General features: G+C 37.7%; 9 protein-coding genes across 9 annotated transcripts, besides 2 other annotated features; 5 read left to right on the top strand and 4 right to left on the bottom strand.

Annotated features, from left to right (window-relative positions):
• Positions 1-594: 594 nt before the first annotated feature.
• Positions 595-733: a long terminal repeat (Ty1 LTR).
• Positions 725-1,035: a long terminal repeat (Ty3 LTR).
• Positions 1,036-1,551: 516 nt separating this feature from the next.
• On the top strand, positions 1,552-1,878 carry YOR343C (uncharacterized protein; the record flags this gene model as incomplete). Its single annotated transcript, NM_001348881.1, has 1 exon — positions 1,552-1,878. The coding sequence occupies one exon, from the start codon at positions 1,552-1,554 to the stop codon at positions 1,876-1,878; it is 327 nt and encodes a 108-aa protein (NP_001335819.1).
• A 522-nt stretch (positions 1,879-2,400) lies between these two features.
• On the top strand, positions 2,401-3,360 carry YOR342C (uncharacterized protein; the record flags this gene model as incomplete). The annotated part of the gene is made up of 1 exon (NM_001183762.1): positions 2,401-3,360. The coding sequence occupies one exon, from the start codon at positions 2,401-2,403 to the stop codon at positions 3,358-3,360; it is 960 nt and encodes a 319-aa protein (NP_014987.1).
• A 684-nt stretch (positions 3,361-4,044) lies between these two features.
• On the bottom strand, positions 4,045-9,039 carry RPA190 (DNA-directed RNA polymerase I core subunit RPA190; the record flags this gene model as incomplete). The annotated part of the gene is made up of 1 exon (NM_001183761.3): positions 4,045-9,039. The coding sequence occupies one exon, from the start codon at positions 9,037-9,039 to the stop codon at positions 4,045-4,047; it is 4,995 nt and encodes a 1,664-aa protein (NP_014986.3).
• An 804-nt stretch (positions 9,040-9,843) lies between these two features.
• RPA43 (DNA-directed RNA polymerase I subunit RPA43) lies at positions 9,844-10,824 on the top strand (the record flags this gene model as incomplete). The annotated part of the gene is made up of 1 exon (NM_001183760.1): positions 9,844-10,824. The coding sequence occupies one exon, from the start codon at positions 9,844-9,846 to the stop codon at positions 10,822-10,824; it is 981 nt and encodes a 326-aa protein (NP_014985.1).
• A 369-nt stretch (positions 10,825-11,193) lies between these two features.
• On the top strand, positions 11,194-11,664 carry UBC11 (putative E2 ubiquitin-protein ligase UBC11; the record flags this gene model as incomplete). Its single annotated transcript, NM_001183759.3, has 1 exon — positions 11,194-11,664. The coding sequence occupies one exon, from the start codon at positions 11,194-11,196 to the stop codon at positions 11,662-11,664; it is 471 nt and encodes a 156-aa protein (NP_014984.3).
• A 372-nt stretch (positions 11,665-12,036) lies between these two features.
• On the bottom strand, positions 12,037-13,128 carry YOR338W (uncharacterized protein; the record flags this gene model as incomplete). Its single annotated transcript, NM_001183758.1, has 1 exon — positions 12,037-13,128. The coding sequence occupies one exon, from the start codon at positions 13,126-13,128 to the stop codon at positions 12,037-12,039; it is 1,092 nt and encodes a 363-aa protein (NP_014983.1).
• Positions 13,129-13,402: 274 nt separating this feature from the next.
• TEA1 (Tea1p) lies at positions 13,403-15,682 on the bottom strand (the record flags this gene model as incomplete). Its single annotated transcript, NM_001183757.3, has 1 exon — positions 13,403-15,682. One exon carries the CDS (start codon positions 15,680-15,682, stop codon positions 13,403-13,405), a length of 2,280 nt encoding a protein of 759 aa, NP_014982.3.
• Positions 15,683-16,155: 473 nt separating this feature from the next.
• KRE5 (Kre5p) lies at positions 16,156-20,253 on the bottom strand (the record flags this gene model as incomplete). The annotated part of the gene is made up of 1 exon (NM_001183756.1): positions 16,156-20,253. One exon carries the CDS (start codon positions 20,251-20,253, stop codon positions 16,156-16,158), a length of 4,098 nt encoding a protein of 1,365 aa, NP_014981.1.
• A 663-nt stretch (positions 20,254-20,916) lies between these two features.
• On the top strand, positions 20,917-23,793 carry ALA1 (alanine--tRNA ligase; the record flags this gene model as incomplete). Its single annotated transcript, NM_001183755.3, has 1 exon — positions 20,917-23,793. The coding sequence occupies one exon, from the start codon at positions 20,917-20,919 to the stop codon at positions 23,791-23,793; it is 2,877 nt and encodes a 958-aa protein (NP_014980.3).
• Positions 23,794-23,840: the final 47 nt, after the last annotated feature.

Below are 23,840 nucleotides of genomic sequence, written 5' to 3'. Positions count from 1 at the left end.
GACTACGTCGAAGGTTCCTCTGAATTTTAACCATTAGGTTCGCTTGACAGTACAACAATTAGCCTAAAATTATTGCGGATTTATTCTTTTTTATAATTGAAGTGTTAGATTCAATAGCATTCTGGAAACATGAAACGGAAAAAGAGGAACGTAATAATAGGCATGATGCCATTCGTCGCATTGACAAGTACAACTAGTATTTATGATAACGGCAATATGTGCGATCAGTCAGAGTTGTGTTCATGCCACTTACACTGAGCTCCAGCGATATTCTGGGCTCAGTGATCTATAAATGGTGTAAGCACAAAAATTATCTTGTTTCTTTTTGACGTTCTTTGGTACGGATGACAATAGGCGCAGTAATACAGACTTTCAAATAAAGTAACAAATGATATTGATTGAACAAGAGTCAGCTACACGCAAATTCTGTGACCGCCGAAAGCGAAGGAATTAATAGTTTTACATAACGTCAAACATTTCAATTTTTGTTTTTTATCTTGCCCATTCACAGATCTCATTTGGTAATGTCAGTAATTAGCGGATGATAGTTGGTCCCTATTCCGATAATCTTAGCAGAGTGAATAGTAATATTTTGAAAGATAGGTGAATTTTTTGATAATTCCTGGGATTCCATTAGTAAAGACTGTAAGATTAGGTATACAGAATATACTAGAACCTTTCCCCGAGTATGTAGGAATTAACAAAAGTTAATCAATATTTTCAACAATCCTAATATAAGCAGTCTTGGGGAAGCAACCAGCTGTCAAAACGGATTACCAGCTTGATTCGCGGGCTGTTACTTATCCTATATATTATATAAAATATGGATTATACTAAATGATGGAAGCGCGGAATCTCGGATCTAAACTAATTGTTCAGGCATTCGTACGTTTGGGTAGTTCAGCTAAGGGACGCGGAGTTTCATCTCATGTTGCCCATTTTGTTCGCTTTGTTATAAAGTTGTTTCATATGTGTTTTACGAACGTTTAGAATGATGTATTGTCATACTGAGGGATCTCATTCTGAGATACAACGAAGTGTAGTTGTTTGAGTACGTTAATAAGTATTTAAAAGAAAAGAGACGAACCCAGAAGAAATCGCGAACGGTATTTGATATATGCTAGAAATCGCCTAACGCGTTCCGCAATTAAGTTTGTTGCGGAATAAATGACTGTTCCCGAGATACACTCTTGCAGTATGTATCAAAACCAAATCCTGATAGGCTGAAGCGTTTAAAATAGAGAATCAGGATGAATTATCCAAGAAACGTGCGGCAGGATAATGCCGAAACCACACCTTTAAAAAAAACCAAGAACGTATAAAAATGTGCAGTAGTCTCATTTGTCCAGCATAAAAGAAAGCGAGACTACAATAATACAGCAAGGATGGGGTAGAATGCCCATCTTGTGACAAAATTGTTTCTGCCTCCAACGGTTTTGAAAACAGGCGATCTCACGATTCAAGAATATTTCGTTTATCATATCCAAGCTCCGGTGTGTATGCATTGATATTCCCATTAGGATGCTCTGAGGCTGCTAACATCTCGTAGCGATGGAGCATACTGCGCATATATTTCCTATTATCATCAAGGGTTCCCCACCAGTAATGTCTTCTAATCCCCGACGACAATATCGTTTAAATCTCCGGTCAATTAAGTGCCTCAAAGAACCCCGTGTGCGGGTATGGCAAGCGCAGTGGCCCCTGGAGCCAGCACTATCAGCGGCTAAAATGCCTCGAGCAGCGCACGCCCACGCACCCCACGCTTTTGAGATCCAAGCCTCAGTACCTGCTGGACTTCAGGGCAGTGGGTATTTCGCGCCTTCCGTCCGCAGCGATCTCCGTTTACCCCGCTCATTTCTTTTCCTAAATAAGAAATGAGAGCGGCTTTTTCCCTTTGTATTTTCAGCGGCTTTTCGCGTTTTCTACGGGTTTTCTCCCCATAAACGCGCATCTTCTTTCACCACGGTCAAAAGAAAAAGTTGAAAAATTTTCATGAATGCGTAGCATAAGTGGGAAGACCTGAGATGCGATACCCTGGAACTCAAAGATGGCCTTAACTTCTGACGTGAAAAAAAAAAAAAAATTTCATCCATAATGCTGGTCTTTGCTTGTGTAGTTTTTCATGTTTTTCCATTTTTCCTTTCACTTCATTTCAAGATCCTTCCATGCCTTAATTGAAAAATTTTTTTCATTAGTTTTCTCTTCCTTATCTCATTGCATGGATTTTACTTTCAACCATTTTTTTACTTTTCATTTCTTGCTCCTAATGAGTTTTCTTGAGGTTGATATTACGAATCTATTGCTCATCTATGGTAGTGGCGTCCCTATTAGCCAATTTACATTAATACAGCATCGCTAAATACAAGCTTGTTTCCTGCATTTTTCGATAGAAAAGAAAAAATGACTATTCTAGAGGAGCTTAATGATTCAAGCATTCCTCAGAGGCTAGATAATCACATATTTTTCGGCTCCGTACATTCACTGACGCATACAGATTTCCTAGTAGAAAATAACATTAGGTTTTTCATAAACGTTGATTTATCGACTGAACTAATATCACATATCTATCATGAGGTCCGCTCAAAGTTTGCCCATGAAATAGTAATTGTCAACATCGACAATGACTCTCAAATACCAATAGAAAGCGATTTGGTGCGTTCCTTCCATTGGCACAACACTTCCCTTTTGCAACAATTGATCCATCATCTCGATTTTCTCAGCGGTATTAATAATCACGGCGAACCATTAACTCCACCACCAGAATCTCATTACAGAAATGCGTATGTTCAATTCGACCATCCAAGTGACTCAGTATCGATATTAGATAAACTTTTATATGGTAATAAGTCAGAATACTCGCGTACAAATATTTTCCAAGTTACCAACGAAGCGAAGTTTCAAGTCTTCAACGACCTAATTACAATTTTCAAATACTCTATCGCTCAAGGCGGGAATACCAATAGTAACATACTTGTTCTCTCAGAAAACGGCAGCACCGATGAAAATTTGATAAGTTTACTGATGTCTACCGTATTGAAAGAAAACCCAACTTTCAACGTTTACCAGGCCCTCCAATTCGTTAAGTCTATTGCAGTAATTCCTGATACGGTAAGAGATGAAAAAATCTTATGGGTCACAGGATTTATCAACTATCAAGAATTAATCAAGAAAAATGAAATGTATTGGGGCCTAGGTTCGCAAAAGGGTCGCAAACTTACGTCCTTTGCGTCCCCAATATCGAAAGTGGAAAGAAAACAAAGAAGACGTGACGACCAGAATATCATGCGATCAAAGCTACCACAACAGAGACAAAACCCCTTCTGCTCAACAGAGAGACCTAAAAGGGCTCGCTGCGATTAGTTTCACGAAGAAGAAGGCCAAATCAATGTCCATACCTAACGAACTACAACACTATTCAAATGACACTAAGAACAATTTCGAAAAAAAGAAAAAAGAAAATTTATAAATGTATATATTTGTATACATAAATAAATGCATAAGCATTGACAGGCTCCATAATTATGTACCATAATAATGACAAACTACCTTATTACATTGTAAGCACATTTCCTGCTCTATCAATACCAAATTTGCATGGTAAATACATGCCTTTTTTGAAATAACATTTCAGCTATCTCTTGCAGTGATTGGCCGTTCCTTCAAATATAGCCTTTGTACCTGGAAAAAAAAATGCGTCTAGTCTAGGATGTACAGATGAGGTATACATATACCAGCACGTAATCGAGAAAAAATGCCAATATATAAATAAACACAATATCAAATTTGTAGGGTATAAAGAACTCACTACACATATATAATGTATATGCGTTACATATCCGCTTGATGATGATGCACTTTATAATACCCTAGCTCTCTTAATTTACATAACACACGCGCAAGAAGAAATAGGAAACCAGACAAATACCAAAAGAGGTATTTTTTAATGGCGCTACCCATTGTGCATTTTTCTCTCTTTTCTTCTGACCTTCTCCTTCAAATAAACTAATATTAAATCGTAATAATTATGGGACCTTTTGCCTGCTTCTAAGCCGCATTTGGAACCTTTGCTAACACATCAAATGAACCCGTACCAACATTGTTCAATTTACCCACCACAATTCTAGCGGAAGGACTGTCCAATTGTTCACGCTCATTATCTAGAACAGCCTTGGTCAAGAATTGACATGTAGTTTCATAGGACATCTTCATGAAAGATGAAGTGGATGTTTCCATACCCTGTCTGTTAAAGGCTAAGTAAGTACCTTGCCTGGTCATCATGTCAGCAATAAGGTCTAAATGACGGAAAGAAACAGAAATAGCATAACGAGAGAAGACGTTATTAATTTCATTCACAATAGTATTTCTAGCAGCTTCTACACCGTACGTTTTCAACACAGCAGCAACATCATTAGATGTAATACCATCAACGTCGATAAATGCCTCTTGATCCCACATAGCTTGGAAATTAACACCTTCTGTGACAAGGACACGTTTTCCGTTTTCAGGTTCTGGATGAACACAACGGTCAATATGAGGAATCTGTCTAATGATAGACTTCCTACAGATTTCTTCAACAATATTAACCATCAACAACTTTTCTGTGTCTGCTGCTAATTCTAGCTTAAATTCACACCATTTACCAGATTCATCATCGAAATTGTATTTGGTGATGAATCTATGATGAGAAATAATCGCTGATTGACGATCACGCTGCACTTTGTTCATATTATTGTTAGCTTCCACAATACTCTTATTAATTTGTTCATTCATGTCAACGTCTTCGTCCTCAGAGTCAGAATCACTTTCTTTATCGGAATCGATACCTTCTTCGTCAGAAGACTTTTCAGCTTCTCTCATAGTTTCAATTTCATCTTCATCTGGCTCGTCATACGAAACCGCTTGTTTAGTTTTCTTATGACTTTGTTCTTCATCATTATCCTCTTCCAACCTTTTAGAGTTCGAAGAACTATTTGCAACATCTGTCTGTAGCCTTGGTACTGCAACACCAATGTCTGGTCCTGTAGTTCTCTTTTGTTTTTTGATTTCTTTTACAATAGCAGCTTCTAGCAAGTGTATGAATTGATTAGATATGACGTTTTGTAATTCTTCTTTAGAAACATCGTATTCTTCACTGTATTCATTATTGTCGAAGAATCTCATATGGATAACATACGAACGAGCTGCATTTCCACCAGCGGTATTTGAAGTACCGGTAGTTTCAGTGACTATCACTTTATCTATCACTTCGGATAATAGGACTTTTGAGATAGACTTACAGAAAGTGTCAGCTTGCTCATCAGAAACATCATTCCAGATAGGCAAAGTCATTTGCGGAGTTTTAATGGCAGCAGAGGCAGTCATAACAATTTCTCTTAAACGAGGAATACCTAGTGTCACATTAGCGGCACCGTGACCAGCAAAGTGGAAGGTATTCAATGTCATCTGTGTTGAGGGTTCACCGACAGATTGTGAAGCAATAATACCAACAGCTTCACCTGGATTAATTAGAGAACGCATATACTTCAATTGCATCAAGGCCCTGAACTTCTTTTCGTTAACACCATCCGATGATTTGAACAATTTAGAGTTCTTGTCTAAGAAAGATTCTAGTTTATCTTGGAAGTTCTCAGAAACGGAACCCAGGTATTTGGCAGGATTATACTTAGCTAAAACAGGATCATATTTTACAGACTGTTTGTAATGAGGCTCCTTGCTATGCTTCTTTCTGTATTTCAAAGTCTTTTTAGAGTACTTCAAAGCTGATTCAACATCCAAATGTTCAATCAGTGCTGATGGGTTGTATTTCTTCAATAATGCGTAGTAATTGTCTAAACAGAACTCGAATTGAGTCATGTGTGATTCTTTGGTTATATCGATGGCATCACCACCATACATGAATTGCACTAACGTACCATCTGCATCTCTTATACTGTTATCGTATGATACGTGAACACCTTCTAATTGTTTTGTTAGACAACGTTGCAAATAACCGGATCTAGATGTTTTAACGGCCGTATCAATTAAACCTTCACGACCAGCCATACAATGGAAGTAATACTCCTGTGGCTTTATACCAGAGTAGAAACGACCCTTAACATAACCACCAGCCATGGCATCTGTTTCATAAGGTTTGAAAGAAGGCAGAGTTTTACCACTAACCATTACCGGCACTCTTCTACCTTCTAAAGCTTGTTGACCCAACAAACACATAATTTGAGAAACATTAACGTTAGAACCTTTAGCACCAGAAAGTGCCATAGCTTGCATAGAATTGCATGGAAACTTTTTCATAGTACCATCTGGAACACATTTGGAGACGACTTGAGAAGTAATAGCATTGACCTTGGAGGATGTAACAGCGTCAAGAATACCTGACTTATTATTATCACGCAGTATTTCTTGTAGCCTCTTTAATAACTCTGGGTCATCTGCTGGCGTGTCTTTATCTAAATTAGTAACTTCTGCAGCGGCTTCACGACCTGTATCAACAGACGTCTTCAAGATGTCAGTCCTCCATTTATTACCTTCTGCTGTTAGACGTAAATCGTCCATACCACAAGTGAATGCCGTGGCAGTGATATAGTTGGTAAATAGTCTACCTAAGACGGATAAGACTTTAGCAGCGACTTCTGGGCCATAAACTTCATGCAATGAATGAACAATACCATACTTAGAGGCACCGTATTGTGACTTATCTAAAATACCACATAGCAATGCGCCGTCTTTGAAGAGAACTTCGTTTTCCAGAGATCCCTTGCCCCAATATTCGTTTTTAATCTTATTTTTAGAAATTAAATTGATACCAGGCATATCTGGAGGGGTGACATTCAACAAAACTGTTGTGATGATTTGTTTACCTGTCCATAATGGATATGGCTTGAAGATAGTTGGAGGTAAGGTAACGATCTTCGATCTTGTGGTATGACCATCCTCAGGACGGATGCAACCGTAAATATATTGCTGGTATTGTTCTCTGGTGAAAAAACTGTCCTTACTTGTTAGCCAAACACCCGCAGAAATATGATCTTGAATCAAACCTCTAACTGGAGAACCAGAAGTTGGTGTCAAGTATTGAGAATCAGTATTAGCTAAGTTTAGTGCTTCTGCTCTAGCATTTTCGTTTTGTGGAAAATGCATGTTCATTTCATCACCATCGAAATCTGCATTATAAGCACCTGTATTAGCATAATGTAATCTCAAAGTCTTTTCGTTTGGTAACACCCTAACTTTGTGACCCATCATGGAGGCTTTATGTAAGGTCGGTTGACGGTTCATTAAAACAACATCTCTGTTCTTGATGTGACGGTAAACCTTTTTATTCAAAGTATGAGTAGAAACGTTTGAAGATGGTGTCAATAGTTGGTTAGCTAATGCCTTACGTTGCTCTACAGACATACCGATCAAAGAGACCAAAGAACCATCTTCGTTCTGTATTTGAGTGGCACCTGGCCATTTATCAGGGCCATTAATAACAGCTTGACGCAACTCTGCTATGTTATAAGCCGTTACTGGTTCTGGATAAGTCAATTTAACAGCAAAAACAGGTGGGACACCAATTTCATTAGTTTCGATATTTGGGTCTGGAGAAATAACAGAACGAGCGGCATAGTTAACACGCTTACCCATCATATGTTTTCTGAATAAACCTTCTTTCTTTTCCAGTGCTTGTTTAACACCAGGAATTGGAACCTTACCACTGGTTCTACCTTGTGCTTTGGTAGAGTCGATAAAAGCATTGACGTCATTTTGAATAGTAACAAAGGCATTCATTAACCTACTGAAGATCACCCTTCTATCTTCCAAAGAAACTTTGTCCTTTTGTAGCTTAGATAAATCATCATTTAAGTCCCTAATTAATAATGACGTAGTAAGAACCTTGGACAACAATTGGTTTTGAGAGTTTTCATGAACTTCTTCACCAAGCTTGGAAGGCAAACGGAATCTAGTTGGTGGCACAACAAGAACATCCATAAAAAAAGAGTCAGCCTTGACCAATTTTCTTGATAAATTGGGTCTCGAATGAAAAACATATTGTAAAACACATTGCTCCTTCCTGAAAACAGTGTCCAGAATATTCTTCACTTCAGTAGATAAAATATATGTTGAGCCGGTTTTTGGTCTGGTGGTAGGATTTCTACCAACGTCAAAACTTTCTTCGTCATTTGCAGATGCTTCGTTAGAACCGTCCAATTTCTTAGCCTGTTTTTGCTTCTTAATCATATCTTGACGAATGAAACCTTTTACTCTGTTATTTGTAATTTGTTTTTCATTCAACGCAGTTTCGAAGATTTTTGTAAAACCATCCTTTCTAAATTTTGGCGAAAACATACCACAGTTATCACACTTACCTCTAGATAATAGTTTTTTGTGAAACTCATGGACCAATTTCTTTCGTTCATCATTTACAGTAGCTGTGAAAGAGCCTCTCTCAGTAGTTCTGCCGTCTGACAAAGCTTTAGCGATGGCCATGTCAACATATTCTGAACGCTTACTTTTCAGTTCATTTAAGAGAGTGGAGGAAATATCCTTTGATTGCTTGCTTCCTTCACCATCCATTTCATCCTCATTATCTTCAATAGCTTCGTCGTCAGTGTACATACTGCTATTAAGAGAGCCCAAAGTTATTTCATCTAGTTTGTAAGATTCGTCTATCAAACCGTATTGTAACAATCTCAATTTACATGCGTAACGATGAACCTCTACTGACTTTAAACGGAAATGATGACAGAATAAACATGATGCCCTCAAATAAATATATAGCTGGTTAAAGAACAATGGATTATAACAAGGGACAGGTAATTCAATGTGACCTTGGTGACCTGGACAGAATTTTTCATCCAAACCACAAGTAGAACACAGATTCCTTAAGAATGCACCTAAGGCTAAGTCATATAAACCGCCTGATACTGGATGACCTAAGTTATCTAAAACCGTAGGATTGGTAATTTGCTTTGCTGATAGATTTCTAATCTCTTTAGCTGTTAGGATCCCGAAATCAACGGATGTGATTTCAGAACCAACCGGTTTAGAAATATCCATTTTTCTTTCTGGCTTTGATTATAATCGAAGTACGGCAAAAAAAAAGCAGAAAAAGGATAAAGTTCACTGTATAGTTAATGGATACCTAAGACCAGAATTATTAGCGCAGTACTTTTGTTTTTGATGAAGAGTTTGAGTAAACAGAATAAACCTTTTTAAGAGATGAGATGAGATTTGAAATAAAAAAAATTTTTTCTTTTTTTTTTTTTTTACCAAAATTTTTCACTATAAAATATTACCGAAGAAAACGGGTAATAATAAAAGAACCACCACTAAGAAAATAAACACGATAGTTATAAGGAAATGCAACGCCTTACTTCTATCCTCGATAATTTCTAAGTTCAAATCATTTTAGCTATAAGAGGAGACATAAGAAACTCGAAACAGTATAAGATGTAATTCTGAGACCCTCCGATAGCGGGCAAGGATACGATCTGATCATATGCCGTTCTTGTAAAGTTAAATTTAACTGCGAAGTTAAGTTACTTTTAATCAAGGCCCCGTAATAGATGTATTTCAGGTAGAAGAAACTTGGTGGAATCTTGCTTATTCCAGCTGCAAGTGTATCCTTTGTGTATTCTTGACAGAAAATATTACTGTCGCTTTGAAATGAAAAGATTCCGATGAGGGTGTATGGGTGGTTTGAAAAAAATTTTTCTGCAATAAAATACTAATGGCATCGCAAATATGACAATGTAGTGGAGGTTTACAATAAAATAGAGCCGAAGGGACTATCGTTATACACTCCCTCGTTTTTTTGCTTATATATAATAATATCAGAAAGATAAGAGACAAACGTGGATTATGTCACAAGTAAAAAGAGCCAATGAGAACCGCGAAACCGCAAGGTTCATCAAGAAACACAAAAAACAGGTTACAAACCCAATTGATGAGAAAAATGGAACTTCCAACTGTATAGTGCGTGTTCCCATTGCTCTCTATGTTTCTTTGGCACCAATGTATTTAGAAAATCCCTTGCAAGGTGTCATGAAGCAGCACTTGAACCCATTAGTAATGAAATATAACAACAAAGTTGGAGGTGTTGTGCTAGGTTATGAAGGGTTGAAAATTCTTGATGCTGATCCTTTAAGCAAAGAAGATACATCAGAAAAACTAATAAAAATCACACCCGATACCCCTTTTGGATTTACTTGGTGCCATGTAAACCTATACGTTTGGCAGCCACAAGTTGGAGATGTTTTGGAAGGTTACATTTTCATTCAATCCGCCTCACACATTGGTCTTTTGATTCATGATGCGTTTAATGCTAGTATCAAAAAGAATAATATCCCTGTGGATTGGACCTTTGTCCATAACGACGTGGAAGAAGATGCTGACGTGATAAACACAGATGAAAATAATGGAAACAATAATAACGAAGATAACAAGGATAGCAATGGTGGAAGCAATAGTTTGGGCAAATTTTCCTTTGGAAACAGATCTTTGGGCCACTGGGTAGATTCTAATGGTGAACCCATTGACGGTAAATTGAGGTTCACAGTGAGAAATGTTCATACTACAGGAAGAGTTGTTTCTGTGGACGGTACATTAATAAGTGACGCCGACGAAGAAGGCAATGGCTATAACAGCTCTCGTTCCCAAGCTGAAAGTTTACCTATAGTTTCAAACAAAAAAATTGTATTTGATGACGAAGTTTCAATCGAAAACAAAGAGAGCCACAAGGAACTAGACTTACCTGAAGTAAAAGAAGATAATGGTTCAGAGATCGTATACGAGGAAAACACCAGTGAAAGCAATGATGGTGAATCGAGTGATAGTGATTAGGACGGGAAAAATGAGAAAAAATCAAAACAAATAAAGATATACGTTATTGATATAGGATAATATAAATAATTGTACATTATTACAGTGCTGATAATCAATAGTCCTGCATACGTAGCTAAACCGTGGCAAATTCGACAATATATCAACAGTAATGAAGCTTAATTTGAAATATTTTTCCTTTATAACGTTAATGGACTCTTTTTAATGATGTCATTATTAGAAAGAGATTTTCAAGGAAAAAGCGTTGACTAATAGCGACACAAAACATGCTTCTGACACTGGATAAATGAGATATCAGAAAAAATTTTTCATATTTTACATCTTATAGGTGCTACAAAACCTGTATGATTCGAGGCTTGCTAGTATAGAATGGCAGTAGAAGAGGGTGGTTGCGTGACGAAACGTTTACAAAATGAGCTGCTACAGCTACTTAGTTCTACAACAGAAAGTATTAGTGCGTTTCCCGTAGACGATAATGATTTAACATACTGGGTAGGGTATATTACAGGCCCTAAAGACACACCGTATAGTGGACTTAAATTCAAGGTTTCATTGAAGTTTCCTCAAAACTATCCTTTCCATCCGCCAATGATTAAATTTTTGAGTCCAATGTGGCATCCAAACGTGGATAAGAGTGGCAACATTTGTTTGGACATTCTGAAAGAGAAATGGTCTGCAGTGTATAATGTAGAAACAATTCTATTGTCATTGCAGTCATTACTTGGCGAACCAAATAACAGATCTCCGCTGAACGCTGTGGCAGCAGAACTTTGGGATGCAGATATGGAGGAATACAGAAAAAAGGTCCTGGCCTGTTATGAAGAAATCGACGATTACTGAGTTAACCTAAGTTAGACGAAAAAATGATGTGACAGAAAAGCCACAGACTCTCAAACTCCAATGCTATTTTTCTACGGCGTTCATAACCCGTAATAATTCAATAACAAAATTGATAACGTAACAACCGAAGAAATATAATTAATATAAAAAGAAAACCTCATATATGAACGAAATCTATATGTAAAAAACCATAAATAAAAATATATCAAATGTGTTCTAAGAATAAAAAACCGTAACCGTAACCCTTAACCATAACCATTTAAACGCCTCAATTCTGTATTACTCAATGAGACTGTCATATTCCGTACTTATCAAATTTGCTCGTTTAAACGATGAAACGATACGCTATCCCAAAGGCGTACCGCCTCTTTCTTACAAATACTTTTCAAAATGTTTATCTTGTAACCAACCTACCTTTTCAAATGCTGCAAATAGCCTTGATGCTTTATTAACGTCTATTCTACAAGCCTTTTGAGCATCCGTTCTCCTGAACGGCAACCCCTTTTTGAATCTATGAACTTTTTCCAAGAAAAATCTTCTTTTAGAGTCCAAATAAAGATCACATGGAAGTCTCAGAATCTGTGCGAGAACTAGTTCTGCAGGATGCAGACGCTGTTTGAGAGGATCATGATTCAAGTCCATTGGAGAGCCTTTCCATTCCACTTTTAAAACTTTATTATTACTATTCGGCAAAGTGTGAAGAGGAGGTGAGTAATCCGGCAACTTTTCCCACGACATGCTTGGAATATACTTGGGGACATTATTCACTACGCCCTGTGAGGCCAATGGCGAAGAAATAGTATGAAGAGACCTTTTAACTTGACGTATCGGAGTCACTGATCTAACTGGAACTTCTTGAGCACTTTCTTCATCATAGTTTTCTGACCTGTTTCCATCATCTTCGTACAACTCCCTTGATCTTCTCTTAATTTTCCTATCGTATCTTCTTCTCTTGGGCAGAGCTTCTGAGTTCACAACAGATTTTACCACTTTCAATTTCCTATTTTCTTTGTTAGGAATCCTTTTCGTTGTTTTCATATCTCGGAAGAAGCTATATTGCGATAAGAAATTCCTTGTATTATGGTTGTACTTCTGAGAGTTCAAGCCCGCTTCCCAAACGGGGGTCAACATGATCAGCTCCCTATGGTCGCTTTCCACATTAACCAGCTGAGGCTGGCTTATTATGGGGCATTGCCTCAGCTTTGGCGATAATGGAGGTGAAGGTATTAGGAAGTCATCGATACTTGCATCGATAGCACGGACAACGCTACTATCGGATATCTGTCCGTGTGAGGATTCCATCGAGTTCAATCTCTCTTCAATATTATTCCTGACCACAGCCAATCTCTGCACTTGCTGGTTTAATTTGTAACCTATTTTGTGGGAAGCGGGAATTTTGTTAATACCCCCATTCAATTGAGGATGTTCCGGTGCTGGAGAATGAAATTGCATGTTATCTAGCATCGCAGTCGAAAAAAATTCTCTTTTCTAATCTATATTATTAGTTGATTCTCTATGATGTTCGTTAAGTATTTAAACAGAGTAGATGTCTTAGATATATAAGATCCGGTAAAAAATTTTAACGCAGGCTATGCTGATTAAAAATCCTTCTAGAAGAGCCACAAAACAAGAAAAAGAAATGTTAATTTGAACATTTCTTTTTCCCAGGGACCCCGCGCCTGTGCACCGCATCGCCTTTTAGCCGCCGATACGGAAAAGGTGACAAATATAAAGATCGTCAGAGTTTTTGAGGTGTGCCCACCCCAAACAGTTCTCTGATAAGATCGTCAATTTCGTGGGAGAGTGAAAAATCGTGCGTGTAGTTTATATTTCCAACTTGGTTCAACATCTGGTTTTCTTGTTCTGTTTCCAGCTCCGTATCCTCCTGCAGCTTTTTCGGCAGATCATATGCGGGATATAGTTGTGTGTAGAAGATGTGATTGAAAAAATCCAATTGTGCATTCCATGAGTCTTGCTCACTGGAACGTATCTCTTTCAACTTCTTCAAACAGTTGATGGCCAACAGGCATGAGTAAAGTTGGTAAAGGTTTCCCTTCGTGTAGTTTCCGAATTTTTTCCCGAAATTGTCCAGCAAAGTCTTCAAATCATCGATGATCTCTATGACTACCGTTTCGGATTCTTGAGAGTCTTCTATAAATGGCTTGTTAAAGGTGAGCCGCACTATGTAGTAGCAATACCAGAAGTAAGATATAGTGGGGTCTGTGGATACGTCATCGTTCTCGATGAGTGTTTTCGACCATTGCAAAAATTCCGGTAGAGATTGTCTCCAGTTGTAAACCTGAGAATTGAAAGTGTTCAAGTACTTTAGTTTTCGTGCTATATCTTCCGACTCGATGAAAATTTTAGAGGTGAAGATTTGTACAAGCCTTGATAGAATTATCAAGTTTTTCAGAGGCAAGGATATCTGTAAAACATGTCTTCCAATAAATCTGAACTCTTCGGTGCCGTTGACTTCTGGCAGCTCATCCGACTCTGGCATGGTTGAGTTACTAACGCTTAATGTGGACGTTCTACCCAACATCAGGCAAATAAAATGATCCGCTATATAGCAACCCCAGTAAATCCTTGATCTTATTTCCAACTCACTTTGGGTCAGCTGCAGATTGTTATCATCAACGTACCAGACTTTAGGGTCCAGTTGAAATCCCATGTCGTAGCCGACCCTGATAGCCAGGCCCGAGAAGTACCACCCTAATTGATTATTACCCTTCCCCAGTTCGTAAAAGGCTAAGCAAAATAGCGCTTGGACGGTGGTGATACGGGCTGTACTTTGCTCATCAAAGACGAGCTGTAATAAAGTCTTCTTACTTCGTTGATAATACACTTCTGAATATTCTTGTAGATCCGGTGTAAGCCTCGAACCGACAGCGCACATGGCATATATCAATTCGACAGAACAGTAACTTGAGTCTTCATAGTTATTCTTGGAGTGATTGAAGAATCCATAAAGAAAACTTTCTCTGTGAACAAAAATAAAATAACCTGGATACAGCCACTTATAGAAATTGGAAAGAGATTTTAAAATCCTGGGATCGTTATTGATAGAGTTGGGATTATCATCGTTTAGTCCTCTTACTATTACGGTGGTCTTCAAGTCGGATATACGTTTTTTCAGTTCACCATTAACTAGGACGGAATTACCAGCAGTTATACCGTCAGAAAAAGTAGATGGGTCTGTAGCAGCTGTTAACGAAGACACAGGCAATAAACTGTCCGATTTTACGGGGTGCTTCCGTTTGTAACTGACAGGTCCTTCAGGATAAAGACTACCTTTTACCAACGGTTTCTTCTTTTTTTCACCTTGCGGTGTTAACGATCTTCGTAAAAGTAACTGATCATCAAGGGATTCTTCGAAATTTTGTTTTTGGGTGTTGAAGATACCCGAGTTTAGAGTAGATGGCTCTGTTTGTTGGTTAAAGGACGATAGAGGTTGACTGACCTTATCGTTTTCAATAATGAATGTACCTCTGGTTGCGGGAATTGGAAGAGAGGGAGTTTGGTCAGTATAATTGATTGAGACTTGTGAACTGTCTGGTAGAGCTGATAATACATCACCTACCATCATTCGGTTCAGTATTTGCTCATCGTCAGGGTAGATCTTCTGAACTAGGTTTTTTAAGTTGGTCTCCAGTTGAGCAATATGGCTCTCCAAAGACTTGACATATTTATTAGTGTACCGCTTCTTTCTTAAGTCCTCGTCATTAACATTACAAACCAATTCCAACCTGGAACAGTTACCACAGGGAAATCCTAAATCACATTTTTTCCTTCTATTTCTACAATTAGTGCACGCAAGTCTCTTTCTAGTACTGCCGCCATTAGTAAGTGTATTTGCACCTGTTCCGGAGCGTACATTGGCTGCAGAAGAACTCCTAGAATTTTCTTCGTTTGAGCTCGCGTTTGTGCTACTCAAAATATTGCTGGTCATATCCGTTGATAACGCTCTTTTAACTGTGTGGTTTTTTTCATTCTTGTTTGGCCACAATGGCGCTGTCATTTTTTGATCCAGATGATATATAGCCTCTGTCTTCTTAAATATTAATGAAGGGATTCAATAAATAGGTATATTCATATAATAGAGGCGTTTATAGTAACCAATTGATAACCGTTTAGGCAATCGTCAGCCCATACCTACTTTCCATTTTTGTCTCATCGCTGATTGCAATCTGCTCGAAAAAAAAAAAAAAAAAAAAAAAAAAGAAAAGAAGCGAAACAGACTTCTGCCAGTGATCTTTTGTCATCAAAGAATCTAATGAGTCATGGGGAGCACGGGCAAAACTCGTTCATAGTATTCGCTCAAAAAGCGGAACCCATGTTACTGGATAATCTGCTTTTACTTAAAAAACTCTTGGCGAGAAATTTTATGTTCTAAAAATGATATAAAAATCTATTATGGAAGAAGACTTATGCGCAGAAGCAATTCTTTCACGCTCTTGGAACCGTCGCGTAATGAACTCTTCCTGCGAGTAGTTATAATTCGTCATGCAGAGGAGCGGCATTGTCGGAATCTTGGTATTTGCTGCTAACACTTTCTCCAGGTACGTCTTCATCGCCAGGAGAGGATGCGAACTTATTTATTTTTTTCTTCCATTCAGAAACACATTCATCATTAATAACTAATTTCTTCTTATACGATCCCTTGAGAAACCTAATCGGAACCTCGAGTTGTAGGTTGTTAACTAGATCTTGGCCGATATTGACAAGAGACATGGCGTCTGTAGAAATACGTTGATAGTGAATCCTGTATTTATCACCAGCATCTAACTCCCGAAACCTCTCTAAGTTTACTAAAAAGGCCGGTTCGGTAGAATAAAATTCTAAATTATTCTCCCTTAACATTTTTTCCCAGTATCCTTCTTTCCAATAACCATCACCACTCATTCGGAATAGTCCTAGAGGTGCACGTTTGAGGCCTTGAAATTGAAAAATGTCAAAAGGATCCAGCGGTACTTCAGTTGGACTCATATATAACACTTTGGAGATGTTTTGAGGTAAAAGGACATCCAAGAACAGAAATCTAGAGACATCCCTTCTCCTTGAAGAAAATCTTTGCGGTCTTAACCATTGAGGCCATTCATAATTCAAAAAAATGACATTGCCTCTCATTTCATCAGAGGAATTTATATACTCACATGATTTCCTTAAAGTGTCGGAGATAAACGGCTGATCTAAAATGAAAAAATTCACCTTTTGCGTTTCGGGACACTTTGACAAAATGGATAAAATCATTTGCATGTACCTCTCTTCCTCATCTGGCCCGGACTCTAAAATAGTAAAAATATTGATTATTGTATCATTGTTGCGACCTTCCTCGTATTCTTCCTCGTGTGTAGGCTCTTCTGAAATTTTTACAGCGATTTTTTGTGGATTGTACGACAGTATATCCAAGGAATCTGATGGTATAAAGTCGGGATGCCCGTCAGTAGAAAATGACTGAACGGTATATCTTGAATCACAACTTTTTATATAGCAACCCTTTAAAAATTTGTCGGTATGAAATTGTCCATAGCCAAAGGTTTTCATTGTTGTAGTTTTGTCAATAATGTTCCCTGCAGAATCGACAAGTGCTAGGCATACACCCCCCATACCATCAATATTGCCAGTTGAAAGGACTGTTTTGCTAGAGAAGGAATGTAATTCTATGAGCAATTTTTTTATCCGATAATTATTATCTACAATGAAAGAATTAGGAACATCCATTTCAATATCTACTTCTGGATCTGATCTGCTATCCTCAGAAGTTATTGATTTGACAATATCTGCGTCATCAACGTATATTCTTCTAATAGGGACAATGTTTAATTCCAGTGTCGGCATTAAAATTACCTGAATATTAACAAATTTCAAAGGCCTGAATTGCTCAACAAGAGAAAGAATCATTTGCGTTCTCTCTTCAAGTGGATCTAAAATTAGTAGTAAATCAATAGAAGCTGATTTTCCATCTTCAAACATCGTTAAATTATTAGGTCTAAAAAACTCGCTCAAATCCATTCTTGGTAAGCTACTTTCAGTGGTATAATCAATACCATTATTGTATATATGTGTACCTTGGTAAAACAACCTAGTTAAAATGGAGGAGATCATTTCTATCAAATCAGGATTGATTATTTCCTGTGAGAAACCTGGAAAAAGTAAATCTAGGGCGAAAACTGAATCGATCGTTCTTAGAGCTTCTCTCTTTATGATTGCTTCGAAATGTTCTGTTTCTGGCACTTCATTTTGATCAAGATGAATAAATCTACCGTTCAAAGCAATAAATGAACCCTTTTGCAATTCAAATAATGGAATGTCAGGAAGCCATTTATGAAGGCCTAACTGGTTTAAGCCGCTTTTTTTGTACGTGTGACTTTTTACCTTTTTAAGTTTCAAAGCATCAATAAATGTATTTATTGAGCCTATTGGATCTTTTTGGGAAAGACTTCCACGCAATTGATACCAAATATCAGAAATATCACCTACGTGAATGATTCTGATCCTAACACCAACAAAGGAAGTATGCAACAAGTTTCTCAATCTTTTCAAAGCATGAATAGAGCCAAAATCATCCACTAATGTGATTGTGTGTAATAAATTGTATTCTTCATTTTTAGTATAGTAGCCTATTCTTTCTGAGCATACGCTTTCCAATGCAGTATTGTTGACCGAAGAATATACCGAATCAGCAAAATAATTTGGTGTATATTTATTATGTCTCAGATTTGCAGATTTGTAATGCAATAAGTCCCTTACGCTAATTTGTTTGTTTTTCGGAGAAGAATTGCTCAATTCTTTACGAATAAATTCAGTGTCCTTTTTGATAACTTTTGCAATTAAATAATTCCAAGCATTTTTTCTAAATGGGTAAATCTCTCCATTGATTATAATTGATGTTTCGTCAATTTGAAGTTCATCAAGTAGATGGAAAACATCTGGAACTGGTATGTGTTTTGAATGTTTTGCATTCGCGGAAAGGCCATCTGCAAGCAGCATTGTCTCCAAAAAACTTTTTAATTCTGTTAAATTGTCAGTTGAGTTCTTCAGCTCGTAAATTTTATTAACAACGGACTTGTCACTATCTGAACTAAATGGCAATAGTCCGACTCTTTGCGGATATCCCTGGGAGACAACATTAACGGCACGAACCAACCCACCCAATGCCTCCTTCACCTCACTATCTTCTAAACGGGCGAAATCTATAACGAATATGATCTCTGACCAGTTTTGCTTTATTTCAGGCAACTCTCCGAATTTCGATTTATCAAAAAATGCTTGAACACTATTTACTAATTCGTCATATTGCGGGTCGCTTTCGATATCATTGAAGTATATTACTGATTCTGAGAACCCTGGAATTGTGTGGAGATCCATTTTGATTGGTTGTAAGTTTTGCAACTTCCCCAATGAAAATTGAGAAAACTTATTGAGTAAAAACTTGGAATCTAGTATGCATTTCGATGGCTCGAGTTCTTGCAAAAGGTTCGTAATTTTCAGTAAACTTTGGTATTCAGTTTTTAAAGCAGTAAGCAAATTGTACGGAGTCAGTGAGGTAATTTTCCAATTCTGTCCATTAATATAGAGACCTAGCATGTTGTAATCGAAGCCTTTACTATTGAGTTCTTCATTACTTGTTATTATATCCTTGTTAACAGATGAAACCTTAATCAGTTGTTTAGAGATTAGTGGAAAGTTGTTAACAATACTTTTGGTGAAATTTAGAGTGGCTGTGATATCCTTTTTATATTGGTAAAATTCTGAGATTAACGATGTTACTCTCAAATCAAGTTCACGTAATTCTTCTGGTTCTAGATCATGGAGCTGATCATCGTTGTCTGCTCCAACCAATATTTCTTTGGGTACAGTATATAGTATTTTTTTTAATTGAGGTATGGAGCTCATTCTAGAACCATTTTGTAAAGTAATTTCAAGCGGATGAGTTAAGGGATACTCCACGCTTTTCCCATCAAGGGAACATGTGGATCTCCAAATAAATCTAAATTTTCCCTCTCCATTCATTGCTTCCATAAATAAATTCCTATTGAATTCTTCGAAGTCGGAGTCAATAACGGTAGGACAACCGTACAAGATCAATATCGGCGCTTCTGAGTTAGTACCAATGACAACATCGTAAGGTTGTATAACATCAACATCTGGGACTTTCTGTTGAATTGTTAAATCCTTAGATTTCAAGTAGAACACGTCGTCGGGCTTTTCGTACCTATTACCATTCAAAACGAAATAGCTACTATTTGCATCGTCTTGTTCTGCATTGGAACTGATATCGTGCTGTATCATACCCATAGGGTAAAGACTAGCATACAGTTCCAATAAATCAGCCACATCCTCTTTATCGTATCGCTCCCTTAATACATTGGAAGTTAGCGCCACAAGATTTTCTTGAATATCAATCTCGTCATCCAAACCGGTAACCAAAGGATATAAATTAGTTAACAGCTGATTATCAACATCGCCCAGTAAATGAACTAAAATAGACCAGACCTGAGCAGATTCGGGTATGCCATATCGTAAGCTATAAGTCCATGCACGAAGCGGCGCACACAACAATAACAATACCAACGCAAGTAGTCTCATAATCAACAGAGGCACTCACACTGATACGTCTATATTCTACCAGGACAATTAATCTTTAATATGCCACGTTATATAGTTAGTTAATTAGTATACTAACTATATGAGTTATTGACAATCCGGGTAATGCACACATTAATAATCTTTCATGTCTTTCGAATCAACTGAAATTGGATATATACGTAAGACAGAGCGTGCTGAGCAAGATTCAAATTGTTCTAGTGACCCACCAAAGCTGTATCATGCCATGTTCAGAGACGACTACACCAAGAAGTTAAGTCTAAAATCAGCAATATACCGTCCTATGTTAGCGGTTTTTAGTGCCCTGCAAAAAAGTCAACGATGACCTGAATAATTTGCAGATTAAACCTAACAATTCAGAACCCTATATTTTATTTAATCATGATCAACGGATTGGCCGTTTCTTTTTTCTCTTTTTTTTCATCCGCTCGATGGATGATGAGTAAAACAAGAAAAACGCAGTTGGCGACTGCTATCAGATATGAAAGCAGTTTGATTGAACAAAGTCGGTTTTTTTTAAATAGAATTACAAAAAAGGCGTGCTTCCAACATCTTCTTATTTAAGACAAGACGACGTCAACTACCGGATTAAGGAACTTGACTCTTTCTTTCAAGAAGCAATTAACTACATCAACTAGAACCATAATGACGATCGGTGATAAGCAAAAATGGACCGCTACTAATGTCCGTAATACCTTTCTAGACTATTTCAAATCTAAAGAACACAAGTTTGTCAAATCCTCTCCAGTAGTTCCATTTGATGATCCAACTTTACTTTTCGCTAATGCCGGTATGAACCAATACAAGCCTATCTTTTTAGGTACTGTCGATCCAGCTTCCGATTTCTACACCTTGAAAAGGGCTTACAACTCTCAAAAGTGTATCAGAGCTGGTGGTAAACACAACGATTTAGAAGATGTCGGTAAGGATTCTTATCATCATACCTTTTTTGAAATGCTGGGTAACTGGTCGTTTGGCGACTATTTCAAGAAGGAAGCTATTACTTACTCATGGACTTTGTTGACTGAAGTATACGGCATTCCAAAGGATAGATTATACGTTACCTATTTTGAAGGTGATGAAAAGTTAGGCTTGGAACCTGATACTGAAGCCCGTGAACTATGGAAAAATGTTGGTGTTCCCGATGACCATATATTACCTGGTAATGCAAAGGACAACTTTTGGGAAATGGGTGACCAAGGCCCATGTGGTCCTTGTTCTGAAATTCACTACGATAGAATAGGTGGTAGAAATGCTGCTTCCTTGGTTAATATGGACGACCCTGATGTCTTGGAAGTTTGGAATTTGGTTTTCATTCAATTCAACAGAGAACAAGACGGGTCTTTGAAGCCTTTACCTGCCAAGCATATCGACACAGGTATGGGGTTCGAAAGATTGGTTTCTGTTCTGCAAGATGTTAGATCTAACTATGATACCGATGTTTTCACACCTTTGTTCGAGCGTATCCAAGAAATCACTTCAGTTAGACCATATTCTGGCAATTTTGGTGAGAATGACAAGGACGGTATCGATACTGCCTACAGAGTTTTAGCTGATCATGTCCGTACATTGACTTTTGCCTTAGCTGACGGTGGCGTTCCAAACAATGAAGGTAGAGGATATGTTTTGAGACGCATTCTAAGAAGAGGTGCCCGTTACGCCCGTAAATACATGAATTACCCAATCGGTAACTTTTTCTCCACTTTGGCTCCAACTTTAATTTCTCAGGTTCAAGATATCTTTCCCGAATTAGCCAAGGATCCTGCATTCCTCTTTGAAATCTTGGATGAAGAAGAAGCTTCTTTCGCTAAGACCTTGGATCGTGGTGAAAGACTATTTGAAAAATATGCTTCTGCTGCTTCTAAGACTGAATCTAAGACTTTAGACGGTAAACAAGTTTGGAGACTTTACGACACTTATGGTTTCCCAGTCGACTTGACTGAATTGATGGCTGAAGAACAAGGCTTGAAGATTGATGGACCCGGTTTCGAAAAGGCCAAACAAGAGTCATACGAAGCATCCAAAAGAGGTGGTAAGAAGGACCAAAGTGATTTGATTAAGTTAAACGTCCATGAATTATCCGAGTTGAACGATGCTAAGGTGCCCAAGACTAATGATGAATTCAAATACGGCAGCGCCAACGTCGAAGGTACCATTTTGAAACTGCATGACGGTACCAACTTTGTTGATGAGATCACTGAACCAGGTAAGAAGTACGGTATTATTTTGGATAAAACATGTTTCTACGCCGAACAAGGTGGTCAAGAATATGACACTGGTAAAATTGTTATTGATGACGCTGCTGAGTTTAATGTTGAAAATGTTCAATTGTATAACGGTTTTGTTTTCCACACCGGGTCTTTAGAAGAAGGTAAGTTGTCTGTCGGTGACAAGATTATCGCTTCATTCGATGAACTACGTCGTTTCCCTATTAAGAACAATCATACTGGTACACATATCTTAAACTTTGCTCTGAAGGAAACTTTGGGTAATGATGTCGATCAAAAGGGTTCTTTGGTTGCCCCAGAAAAATTGAGATTCGATTTCTCTCATAAAAAGGCTGTGTCAAATGAAGAATTGAAAAAAGTTGAAGATATCTGTAATGAGCAAATTAAAGAAAACTTACAAGTGTTTTACAAGGAAATTCCATTGGACTTGGCCAAATCCATTGATGGTGTTCGTGCTGTCTTTGGTGAGACTTACCCAGATCCAGTTCGTGTAGTTTCTGTTGGTAAGCCAATCGAAGAATTGTTGGCCAACCCAGCTAACGAAGAGTGGACCAAGTATTCTATTGAATTTTGCGGTGGTACCCATGTCAACAAGACAGGCGATATTAAATACTTCGTCATTTTAGAAGAGAGCGGTATTGCAAAGGGTATCAGAAGAATTGTTGCTGTTACTGGAACTGAAGCCTTTGAAGCTCAAAGATTGGCTGAACAGTTTGCTGCTGATTTGGATGCTGCAGACAAGCTGCCGTTCTCTCCAATCAAAGAAAAGAAGTTGAAGGAACTTGGTGTCAAACTTGGTCAACTTTCAATTTCTGTTATCACAAAAAATGAACTGAAGCAGAAATTTAACAAAATTGAAAAAGCAGTGAAGGATGAAGTTAAGTCAAGGGCCAAAAAAGAAAACAAACAAACTCTTGATGAAGTGAAGACATTTTTCGAAACCAATGAGAATGCTCCATACCTAGTTAAATTCATTGATATTTCTCCAAATGCTAAAGCTATCACTGAAGCGATCAACTACATGAAATCCAATGATTCTGTCAAAGACAAGTCAATCTATTTATTGGCAGGTAATGACCCTGAAGGTCGTGTTGCTCACGGTTGTTACATCTCCAATGCTGCTTTAGCCAAGGGTATTGATGGTTCTGCGCTTGCCAAAAAGGTGTCCAGTATCATCGGCGGTAAGGCTGGTGGTAAAGGTAATGTTTTCCAAGGTATGGGTGATAAACCAGCCGCTATAAAGGATGCAGTTGATGATTTGGAAAGTTTGTTCAAGGAGAAGCTTTCCATTTAAGAAGTTAAAATAAAACGAAAAATAATGCATAGGAGTTCTTTTTGTTT

The sequence above is a fragment of the Saccharomyces cerevisiae genome, chromosome XV (assembly GCF_000146045.2).
Source record: "Saccharomyces cerevisiae S288C chromosome XV, complete sequence".
NCBI classification, from domain to species: domain Eukaryota; kingdom Fungi; phylum Ascomycota; class Saccharomycetes; order Saccharomycetales; family Saccharomycetaceae; genus Saccharomyces; species Saccharomyces cerevisiae.
The sequence above is the reverse complement of the archived record's forward strand: the minus strand, read 5'-3'. Positions and strand labels throughout refer to the sequence as shown.